This window comes from Saccostrea cucullata, unplaced genomic scaffold, assembly GCF_032062105.1.
Source record: "Saccostrea cucullata isolate Sc308-1 unplaced genomic scaffold, CSIRO_AGI_Scuc_v1 ctg1189, whole genome shotgun sequence".
Taxonomy (NCBI): domain Eukaryota; kingdom Metazoa; phylum Mollusca; class Bivalvia; order Ostreida; family Ostreidae; genus Saccostrea; species Saccostrea cuccullata.
Genome location: NW_026919024.1, coordinates 23,668 through 35,321, shown reverse-complemented (window position 1 = coordinate 35,321; position 11,654 = coordinate 23,668). Strand labels below are relative to the sequence as shown.

Below are 11,654 nucleotides of genomic sequence, written 5' to 3'. Positions count from 1 at the left end.
AGAAGTGCTTTTATTTCTTGCTTGGGTGCTTTTATAAAATTGTGAAAGTACCTTTTGAAATGCTAGATTTTGTTAGCGGCCGATTTGATGCGTTGCATCAATTTTACTTGTAATAAATATATGTTGCATGTCAAAAACACTCATGGAGAGGCATAACATGTATTATGAACTTTGCAGAGAGTTCCAATGAAACATATGGAGATATCGCACAGTATTCAAGATCAAAAGTCCATAAAACAATACAGAATAGGAACATAGCAAACATGGACCTCCAAAACATCAGAGGTCGGATCAGGTGCCATGGAGGAGTGAGCATCTTGGGCCGACCGGTCACACCCACCCTAGTTGTCAACTTTATTTGGATTTCCTTGAGAATTTAAGGGTTATTTCAGCAATTTTAATATCACAACACCTCCTCCCCCCAAAAAGCAAGAGAAAATAAAAAAATATACAAACTATGCTGTTAATTTTTCTTGGAAAATAAAGCCTCGGAGAAATTTGTTTTAACAGCATTTACATGTACTAAGTTTCTTTTCTGTTCCATCTGCTAATATATAACAAACAGTTAGAAGTATATTATATTAAATCTTCAATCATTACAGTCGTAGCAAAGGGTACATAATTTACAGAATGTCTGAATAACATCGTTGAAAACCACGGCCTAAATGTACGCTCCTCTCCAATTCTTGAGAGAGCTATATGAGACGATGCCTAAAGACGTAAAGAACGAGTTCAGATCAGTCACCCTTTTCACAATTGTCAACTTTACTTGGATTCCTTTAGAATTTTATGGTTATTTCAGAAATTTAAACTATCAGATTAACTTTTGAGACATTACTAAAACATTTCTATGAAGTACCTGTTTATCCATAAGTAAAAATTTAAAGCTGACAAGAGAAGATAAATGTTATCGTGAACAAAGAGAGGAAAGCAGATTTGCCATATTATACGTCTGCACAAATATACCATGGAAACAAAACAATTTTCAAATCTTAACAATAATTCCTTGTCCTCTCTTCAGCGTGATTTTCTTTAGGTTTATGATATCTCCATCTTTGTGTGTTGACGTTCCTGTCAGAGAATTGTCAATGGAAAGGACAAAGCTTCCTTCCGAAGCATCCACTGGAGGGGCGCTGCAGTCCACTGTGGAATCACGTGACCCAAAATTCATAACAACCAAGTATTTTGGTTGATCATGATCAGTTCTAATGTATGAAATGATGTTGTCGTTAACAGTCGAAAAAGAAATTTTCTTATTGGTAAATGATGGTTGCTGTCTCAGTTTAGCAAGACTCTTATAGATGTTCAAACTGGAAGCATTTACAGAAAGTTGTTTCTAAAAATAAGGCCAAGGAAAATGAGTTGTTAATGTAAAGTACCGGTATAATATTTCAAAAAAATAATAAAGACTTTATTCTGTAAAAGTAAACAAAATTGATTTCTCGAACCTCTACGTTTAAAACCGGGTAATTGGGATTCACGTGTAACCATGGGGTCCCATTAGAGAATCCAGCGTTTGTGGAGGAATTCCATTGCATTGGCGACCGTTCTGGGTCTCTTGTATGCTTTAAATAGTCCTCCTGTAAGATTGTAACAATTTTTCGAAGACTATCTTTGTAAGCCAAGTTTTTTGTCCGGATAGCTTGTCACAAACGTTTGTGAGGAGCGAAGCAAACCCAAAACACCTGACTTGCAAAGATGTTGCATATGATGGCAATGGTGTCAGCATGATCAAAATTTATATACATGTTCAGGTAACCCCATCAATTTTATAAAATTCTAAAAAGTTATGATAAACTGAGAACAGAACTATTTTTCGAGATAGATTAGTGTATGTAACCTTGTAATTCAGTCCAGCTGGGTCTCGACTCTCGTTGAATGTATAGAATGTATTCCTCATCCCTAGTTCTTCGCCGTAATATGTTGTTGGTGTACCGGGTAGTGTTAACAGGAGCATATTAAATACATCCACTAATTCTGTTCCCATTCTGTCGGCTATTCTAGATACATCGTGACTTCCTAACTAAAGTTAAGAAACATTCATGATTCATTTGCCATTTAAGAAAACAATAATGAAAAAATAAAATAATTGATTATATATATACTAAGTATACACACACACACATATATATATATATATATATATATATATATATATATATATATATATATATATATATATATATATATACACACACAAAATCCATTGATTCAGTGTTCGTCTCACAAACCAGAGCCATTAGGGCTAGTCCTTGTAGACTATTCGATAAGGGTTAGTTGTTGATATATATTTTATATATATATATATTATGGTTTTAACACATTTTTCGACTGATAGGTGTTAGTCTCGCACCTATATCTAAAAGATTAGGGTTATTCTTTGCATTTAATATTTATTTGTATTTTATTTTAAACAAATCGGCCTTGGCTTGGCGCGGCATCGCATTTTTACGCAGCAGTACTATGACGTCATAAACGTTAATTGTTTTCCGCACCATCAGACTTGGGCGTGTCTAACCACCGGGGTTTGGCGAAGACCATCGGTTTTGGCGTGACCATCGGACTTTGGAGTCCCATCGCACTTTGGACTTACATATATATATATATATATATATATATATATATATATATATATATATATATATATAGGTTCTTCAAATTTTTCAATGAGGTTGATGCCAACATCTTGATTGTTATCAAATTCTGCAGCTCTAGTTTATCTAAAATTAACAAAATTACCACAAAATTAGGCCACCAATCGTCTTTAAGACCCTCCAAAGAAGACTTTACAATATCCTGAATACAGCGAGCCTCACAAGATCGGTTAAGTTTCTGAACAAATGCAAAGTTGAATGGTATTGTGTCCACTTTGTAGTACGAATCTCGCATCTCATTCGTAATTCCGTATGATTCTGCTATTAAAATTCTGAAAGATATTGATTCGAAATTTGTAATTGGTGCGAATAATTTTCCTCCGTATATTTTTTATAAAATTTGTATGATTAAAAATAAAATTTTAATGTAAAGATAGACAATGCAGGCATGAGGGATAGGCAGTACTTCTCTTGTCCTTTACTTCTGCCAAACTTATCCAACTCTTTCTTCCATTCTTTCATCAAAGGATAAATATCAGGAAGGTTTCTGGTCAAATTCTAAAAAAGAACAATACAATATTAAACTTCTATTTACTTCAGAGTGGCGGCTTTCATTCTTTTTTCTTCTGTGATTTAGAAGTATTATTACATGTATGCGAGTCTTTTACAGTTTCATATACTTACTTTTATGCCATTTTCGTTTTTGGTCAAATTTTGAGACTCGAACAATTTTCGAATGGCGTCACCTCTAAATCCATCTACTCCTTTCTTCAGCCAAAATCGCAGAACATTCTAAAATTGTGAAAGGAGAGTCACTGTATCATAAAGTCAACTCTCGACATGAGAGGGTAACATCATATTTCCTTTAATGGCTAAACTGGCATCATGTTTACCAGGTGCATTTTATTCCAGTAAGCCAGTTTGCAAACACAACAAAAGAAAATGTATATCAAATCATATCAAATGCATGTTTATCACGAACTTTATAGCAACTCTGAGGGTCGTTTTGGTCTTTTACCCTACTGTGTTCCTTCTGAATTATCACAAACTTTATTGAATAGATACATATAAATAACAAATTTTTGAGGGGATGTCTCTCTTTTGAAACCGTTGCAAAGGACCTGATTCAAAATTATCGTTTTATTCAATGGTGGAAACCAGTTCTAAGTACAGTAAAATAACCACAAAACATGCATAACATCGACTTGCAAATTAATTTGTTTTTTGAGATATACCGTCAATTCTTTTACAACATCCGGGTTCCGAACATCGAGGTCCGGTTGTGCGTCCAAGTAGGCATGGTAATAAAACTGTTTTCGGTTTTTATCGTAGGTCCAAGCTGAACCTCGAAAGGCGCTAGTCTGCAGAAATACATACATAACTATATGAACCAATGTATATCCTAAGGATATTACATGCACGTATGCATAAAATTGAATCTTTTCAAAAACTACGTGTACATCTTCGCTAGCCAAGGGATTTTGATCCGCTACTCTCCTCACAAACCTTAGCTAAGCGGATCAGAAACCTTTGTCTAGCAAAGTTATCCAAATTCAGAACACTACCCAAAAGAAAAAAATTTAGAAGAAAAGGGCATCTCACCCAGTCATTCGGAGGTTTTTTGAAGTTGGTTTCGGAACACGTGGGACAGTTTATGCCGTCATCCCATACATAATAATTCCTGTATTTTCCGACACTGTGGCGGCTCATGTTAAACCAAACACTCTCGTTACTTGTATGGTTCGGAACAAAGTCTACCAGCACTCTCAAGTCTAAGAACGTACAAAAATAGGTTCCTTTCGTATTAAATCTAAATCCTTACATCATGTACATATTAAATAAGTTTAAAACCATTTTTTCTTGTCTTCCTTTTTTTCTTTTACAATATTGCTTATATACCTTTATCTCAAAATATGTATAGCTTTGATTTAGATCTCTGGAATTGTTTTTATTGGATGGTGTACTTCAATATTATTCTAACTAATTGAATAAAAATTGCATATCTATATATGTAAGACTGGACGCAAAATATTACTATGGATGATTCTTATATGAAGTCAAGCGAGTTTTACTACATATGAAAGTTGTACTGTTAAATCAGATGTATACTTCTTTTCTTGGCCTCTCCCATCAGCTCATCAAAGTCATCCATAGTTCCAAACAAAGGGTCGACTTGGGTGTAATTCTCAACATCATACCCGAAGTCTCTCATTGGCGATTTGTAGAAAGGACTCAACCAAATGGCACCGACACCCAAATCTTTCAGATAATCGAGGCGACTTGTTACACCTAGGACGTATATTTGAAACTAATACAGAGTATCAGACAAAGAAATCGAAAATAAACAATAAAATATTTCAAATCGTATGTAATAACAATCAATTCGAATCATTGTGGTATATTGAATTTTTTGATTAATAGTTTTTCTTATAATTTGAGTCACGTCTTGGAATCGAAGATGGCAACTATTAAACTTTGCACCTTTTTATATACAGGTCAGAAATATATCTATATACTCTGCACAATGTATTTTGAAAATGCAAATTTCATAGATTTTTTTTTTTAAATTTTACTTTGATGAATGTATTTAACCAAGAAAACACACAAAATCAAAAATACAAAATTCTGAAATCAAGCGTCTCTGCATGAATATTCATTGTCTATGAACAAATAGACGCTTTTTAGTTTTTGCCTTTAGTAATTAATTACAAATAAATAGTCCAATAAAAAAAAAAAGACTTTTCAGTAAAATAATAAATCGTCATTTGTATACCTTCAAAATATGATTTATCTGACCTTTTAAATCTCCGGTACCATCACCATTAGAATCCTGGAATGACCGAGGGTAAACTTGATAAATAATGCTTTTCTTCCACCATTCTAATTCACGGGGCGGTTTCTTTTTCGCTCGAAAACTTTTGTCTGTAAACGTTAGTACACATATTACCACGATAGCTGCTACCACTGCTACAAGCAAAACGAAAAGACATTTTGTCTGTTCGCAGAACTTCTGTTGATGTGGTTTAGACATTTTGATCTGAAAAATACCGAAGGGTGTTTTGGATTGAGTTGTCCAGGGTGGAATATCTGTGTTGTGCAGATAAGATGGTAATCTTCAAGTGCTATCACACATCTCTAAATCATTTACCATTCCGAGCGACCTGTCACAGATTTCTTACAGTATACAAATATACATGAATTGGTGTAAAATTTGAGGAAGATCAAAAGATGAATTTTTAAAATCGAAATATTTCACAAATAAAGTAGGACGTTTATAGATCATTTTGTAGCTGTCACTCACAAGTGGTTTGTACCAGAGGCACCTGTTTCATACATTGTATGTACAGGGCATTCGGGCGGTTTTTTTTTTTTTGCCACAAGTACCTAACTCAATTTCAGCCCCCTCCACTTCAAGCCAGTGTTTTATCAATTTATCAATCATGAGCCTACTTTGATAAGACAAGGCTCACTTCAAAAGACTTTTTTTTCTTTTCAAATATACATGTATCGTAACAGACGTCTTTGATCAAGTTATTTTATTGTAGACCTCTCGTTTATTACATTTTTACCAGTGAAATACCGTAATTGATTCCTCGAAAATTACCTCACTACATTTTAAGACTTTCGATGGGATACAAGAACTTCCGGTTAGTGGTATAAGAACATGCAGGGGACTTCTCAATCTGACTTCATTCCGAGTAGCAAATAAAAAAGGAAAGATGAAATGTTTGGTAGAGGATTTTTTACTATTTAACACGTTCTTTTTATAAAACTAAAATGATTTAATGTGCAAATCAAGAAATATGGAGTTACAGTTTGAAAAGCTAAATTCAATTTACTCTAGGGGTAGAATATTATCAAGGAGGAGGGCCTAGCAGTGAGGAATGTATCGGTCAGATACCTAACTAAAGGATATTTACATGTACTTCACATATACCACAAGGAATAATATTCGCTCAGGTCCATACATATATAATGTAACATATATAGCTGTTTATATACTGTTCTTTATTAAATATATTCTTAATTCGCCATCAAACCTTGGTTGGCTTGGGACATGTTTAAGGTACCTATATATACAGCACACCGCTAACTGAGGAGTCATGTACCTGTATATTTTGTGGAAATGTATTTTACTTATAGATCTATTTAAGGTATTTCCATCCTCCTATAATGTCATAGGTTTTTGAGAAAACTCTTATTAATTTAAATCTATACCATATAGAACAATATCTTTTGGAAGACTGTTTTTCAAAAAGGAGAAGGATGCTCAGATTAGGGGGACACCCTTTTGGGGGACATAGGGAGTTACCATCATGGTATAAAATGTAATTACAAAAACTCAAACAGTTTTTGAGATATCACCCGGAAATGAAAGTTTAACACACACACACAAACATAAAATGTATGAATTTACGATCTTGACCTTTTGACCTCAAATTTAATATAGAGGTCCATGGATGTTGTGTAATTTCAGCGTCTTACTTTTGCGAACACATCATGCCGAAAGAAAGTTAAAGGTGGTCGGACGGACAATATTATTTTCATAATACTGTTTACAAAAAAATTACAATTGTTGATGTTGACATATACTTCTGTTTATTTATGTGTCACAACCTATGTCTAGGTATTATAGTTGTAATAATAACACAAATACGGCTGCTGGGTTCGATACTATTTAATATATTATACGTAATCAGAAAAAGGGTGATCTGCAATATAATAAAACATGTATTTAATATTCCACACCTCACTCACACTTTAACGCGGATAATTCAAACTTATGAATTTAGATAATTTAGAAATCACTTCAGTTAAATAAAATGATCAAATAGATACTGAATAATAATTGAATACTAAGAAATAATTTAACAATTATTTCTTACCGTAATCCTAGACTTATTGCCACAATATCGTAAGATATAAAGTTGTGTTGGGGAGAGAGAACGTCTTCCCTCCCCAAAGTCTAAGGTTGGAGTGCTCGAGGAGTTATGCCTAGGTCACATTTAAGCGGATGGTCGGGCGACTAAATTTTTGTGGTCTTGTCGGCTGAAAGAACATGATCGGCCGACACAGTATCGGGCGACACGGAGCAGTCACATTCATTCCTAGGGACACCGATGACTTGGATAAATAAAACAAAAAAATATTTTTTCTTTAGAAATCAGCAATTTTTTTCATAGATCTATATTCGGATAGGTGACGTGAGTAATGTTTGCAAGACAAAGTCGCAGAATCTTATAAAATTTTGACTCAATATTGAAAATGTGTGCAAAATTTTGTATGGAATTGCATAAAAAACGACAAATGGCGCATATCTAAGCAGCAAAGAATACTTGAGATTTCTTTATATCTTACGGATGTTATTTCCGTTCAAAAAATATATATCAGTCCATGCATCAAAATTTTGTTTGTGTTATGTATCCTTAATAGGTTAAATATTCACAAGTCGGCCAATCGTCTCGCGATCATCGAGCTCTGAGCTACAGTTTGATTTTAACCGTCGGCCGAAATTTTAAACACCTTTATTGTCCAACGACGGACGACCGATTCAATAAACTGACCGCCGAAGGTCGGACGATGATCGAAGGTTGGTCGACGGATAACTTCAATTGAAGAAATCGGCCACCGACGCATAAAAAATTATAACTTGGACCGATGGACACAAAATTGGTCGGCCGACAAAAAAAGAGGTCAAAATCGGCCAAGACAACGGCCGATGAACTGACGACTGTCACCCGAAGAATTCCATTTTTGCTTCAAAACCCGTCGGCCGTTGGTCGTTTTTAGAAATGTGACTGGGGTTTTAGTATTGGCGCGAATGCGCAGTAGACATAGAAAAACCTGTTTAACCACTCCACCCGAATACTCTCACTGACCACTCACCCGTATAAATGAATGAATGAATGAATGAATGAATAAGGCAGTGAATGAACGTAGTAAATTCCGTAGTGACGACGGAATTCACTAGTTACTATAAAATAATGATGCCTCATAATAAGATATGAAAATGATATGAATGATAATTAGTAACATTAATTAATTAATTATAATTCACCCTGTGACATATGTTTCCCATCTTAATATTAAACAATATCGTATCTTATACATTTTTTGCGATGATTGGTAAATTTAAACAATATATATTAAAATGGAAATAGTTTTTTATACTTTGAACCATTAAAATTGCAAGGGTGGAAAGACCTCTCTTCTCTTCTCAATCTATATTAAAAACAAAATTATCACCCCTTGCCCTCTCCATAACTTCAGTACTTAACATAATGATTTGGAATTAAAATACCCCTGTAATTGATTGGTCCAATAACTATATACTTATAACCAATTTACACCCGATTCAAAATAATACGCAGAGGCGGTAGTGTTACACCAGAGGCGATTTAGTGAGCACCAAATCGTCAGTAGAGTAAACCAAATACTAGTAATGCATATACCGGGTATCAAATCCTTTGTGGCCAGAAACATCACGCCAACGATAAATAGAATTAGAATCATTTAGTGACATGTTCACTATCGATGGAAGTTTTTAATTTTAGCTTTATATTAATTGTCATATCATATTATAATTAAATTACAGCATAAAGAGTGGGGATAGAGGAGAGGGGATAGAGGAGATAAGGGTGGGAGAAAGGAGAAATACATTGGGGCGAAAAAGTGGGGGCGAGAAAGTGGCGAGAGAGAGAGTGAGAGAAAGAGAGAGGAGAGAGAGAAGAAAGAGAAAGAGAGTAGAGAGAGAAGAGATAGAGGGAGTGGGGAGAGAGGAGAGAGAGTGTGTGGGGGGGAGAGGGTGTGGGGAGAAAGAGAGAGTGGGGATAGAGGAGATAGGGGTGGGAGAGAGGAGAGGAGTGGGGAGAGAGAGTTTTCTGGATTATAGTTTGTGAAGGTGTAATGAGATGTGTCAATCAAACGCGTCTAGAAATTCGAAGTTTCAATAACTACCAGAAAAAAACTAGAGATATTGTGAGCAAAGAGCGCACTAAATGATACCCCCGCCTCCCATATGAATATAATGGCAGTGTTCATGTTTTGCTATGGGAAACCCAAAATATGTGTTGGATAACAAAGTAAAATAGGAGGTACACAATGACAATACATGTATGTAATAAAGATTCTGTGAAAGTTTCATCAAATTTCATTCAGTGGTATGAGAGGAGTTGCGGATAATAGATGCATGGGTACCCCAAAGCGTAACAGACGGACATACAGACGGATTACTATATACCCTCCCGCTTTTCAAGCAGGTGTATATAAAAATGATTTTTATTATACCCCCCGCTTGAAAGGCGGGTGGGTATATAGTAATCCATCTGTATGTCCGTCTGTCTGTACGTCTAGCTGTACGCCTCTGTCTGTACGTAGCAAAACATGGACACTGTCATTATATTCATATGGGAGGCTGAGGTATCATTTAGTGCGCTCATTGCTCACAGTACATGTACCCCCAGTGTGTGTCTCCCTTCTCAAAAAATATGACAACCTATACATTTTTGCAATATATAGCACCTATTAATTGTCCTATAATTTCAAAAAATAAAAATTAATGCAGTTTTTTTTTCTTTGAACCATTAAAACTTAAACTGTGAGGATGGAAAGACCTTAAAAGTGCACGTTTCACATGAACTGATACATATAGTTCTGATTTTCTATAATTTAATACAGATCTATGTAGAAGCAGTTCCGCATTTATTTCTTGCATAAGCTTGCCCATCTATTTATAGTTATAGGGACTTTCCATTTCAACATGTTTAACATCGTAGTTGGCAAGCTTGACGAAATACTGGGAAATTGCGCTGTATACTCATGATACTAGTACTCTTTTAATCAATCATTGAAAATAATTCGATTTTTATACAGCTACACAAATGAGTGTTAAATACGAGTGAGAAATTTGAATCCTTAATATCCGGGTTGCTGCAAAATAGGTTACAATCAATACTCTATATATTCACCTTTCTATTCCCCATTACATCTCTTTCGGAATCCTTAATGAGAGTAGTCTCCTGGGTGTCTGCTGACGAAGTTGTCGAAATCTGGCGGCGTTTTCGTAATTCTCTTGGTGTTGCTGCGATTTCCCCAGATTTTTTCATAATTCATTGTTCGAAGCTGTTTGGGAAGTATTTTATACTGTTTTGCGTACTGTCAGCCATTTGCAATTTAAAAATAAATAAGACAAGATGCCCTGGGGCCTCGACGGAGGCTGTGACTTTGGGAAAGGCACCCTTGTTCATTATTATAATCATGTACTTAGTTTGTATTTAAAATAAAAAACAAACAAACGACAGAAAATATCATATAAGCATATATACATACACACTACCAGAATAAACTTTTTGGATCAGGTATATTAACCAAAAAAAAAAAAAACAAAACAAACAAACAAACAAACAAACAAAACCAACAAAAAAAAAAAAAAAAAATCAAGACCGGGCTGTATGCCGGATTCGATTGGATTTTCTGGATGAGAGACTGGTTTGAATTTTTTTGGAAAAGTAGTAACTGCAAGTCCCATCGGATTAAAAATTGCATATTTGTTGCAATTTGGGATGTACACTTCTAGAGTATATAATAAATTAAACGTTTTGGAAGATTGCATTAAATTTGTACTGAATTTTAATGGTTTTTTTCCGAACATCTCAGGCCCTAGGCCTAATCCGAAATATCTGACGATTTCTAGACCATTTTACTATTTTGATATTTGACGTTTATTACCTTGAAAAATGTGAAATGGTTTTGGTAAACAAACAAAATCAGATAGGGAATGAAGGGGGTGTATGTGGGGGGGGGGGGGGGGGGGGCAGAGGTGTACTTAATTACTCAAAAAAATTCATCATTTTTTCCAAGACCTGCCACCTCAATATGATTTTCTCATAGCCTTAGTGCTACATGTACCACAGGTGCTTGAGGACAGGACCCCCCCCCCCCAACATAGACACCCGGCTGGGCCTTTTCGATTTATTTCATAAACTAAATTTTAGTAACATATTCTGATTTTAATTAATCCATATAACGTTATCGTTAAACCGAAAAATTACAAAAAACAGT

At 34.9% G+C, this 11,654-nt stretch overlaps 1 protein-coding gene across 1 annotated transcript; it reads right to left on the bottom strand.

The window, feature by feature from the left end:
- Nucleotides 1-744: 744 nt before the first annotated feature.
- Nucleotides 745-10,750, bottom strand: LOC134277766 (maltase A1-like). Its single transcript, XM_062760080.1, has 11 exons — nucleotides 10,562-10,750; nucleotides 5,391-5,631; nucleotides 4,704-4,883; nucleotides 4,197-4,366; nucleotides 3,830-3,955; nucleotides 3,279-3,386; nucleotides 3,061-3,152; nucleotides 2,740-2,926; nucleotides 1,841-2,023; nucleotides 1,449-1,580; nucleotides 745-1,336 (listed from the first exon to the last, which is right to left on the bottom strand). Exons 1-11 carry the CDS (start codon nucleotides 10,697-10,699, stop codon nucleotides 986-988), a joined length of 1,908 nt encoding a protein of 635 aa, XP_062616064.1. The 5' UTR covers nucleotides 10,700-10,750; the 3' UTR covers nucleotides 745-985.
- Nucleotides 10,751-11,654: the final 904 nt, after the last annotated feature.

What these genes read in the sequence shown, in the direction of transcription:
- LOC134277766 (XM_062760080.1), bottom strand. Translation starts at nt 10,699, where the DNA reads ATGAAAAAATCTGGGGAAATCGCAGCAACACCAAGAGAATTACGAAAA. An exon ending in ATTGGTGGCCTAATTTTGTG is followed by an intron (nt 2,024 to 2,739) that starts GTAATTTTGTTA and finishes TCTTAACTTTAG; the next exon opens with TTAGGAAGTCACGATGTATC. An exon ending in ACCCGGTTTTAAACGTAGAG is followed by an intron (nt 1,337 to 1,448) that starts GTTCGAGAAATC and finishes CCTTATTTTTAG; the next exon opens with AAACAACTTTCTGTAAATGC.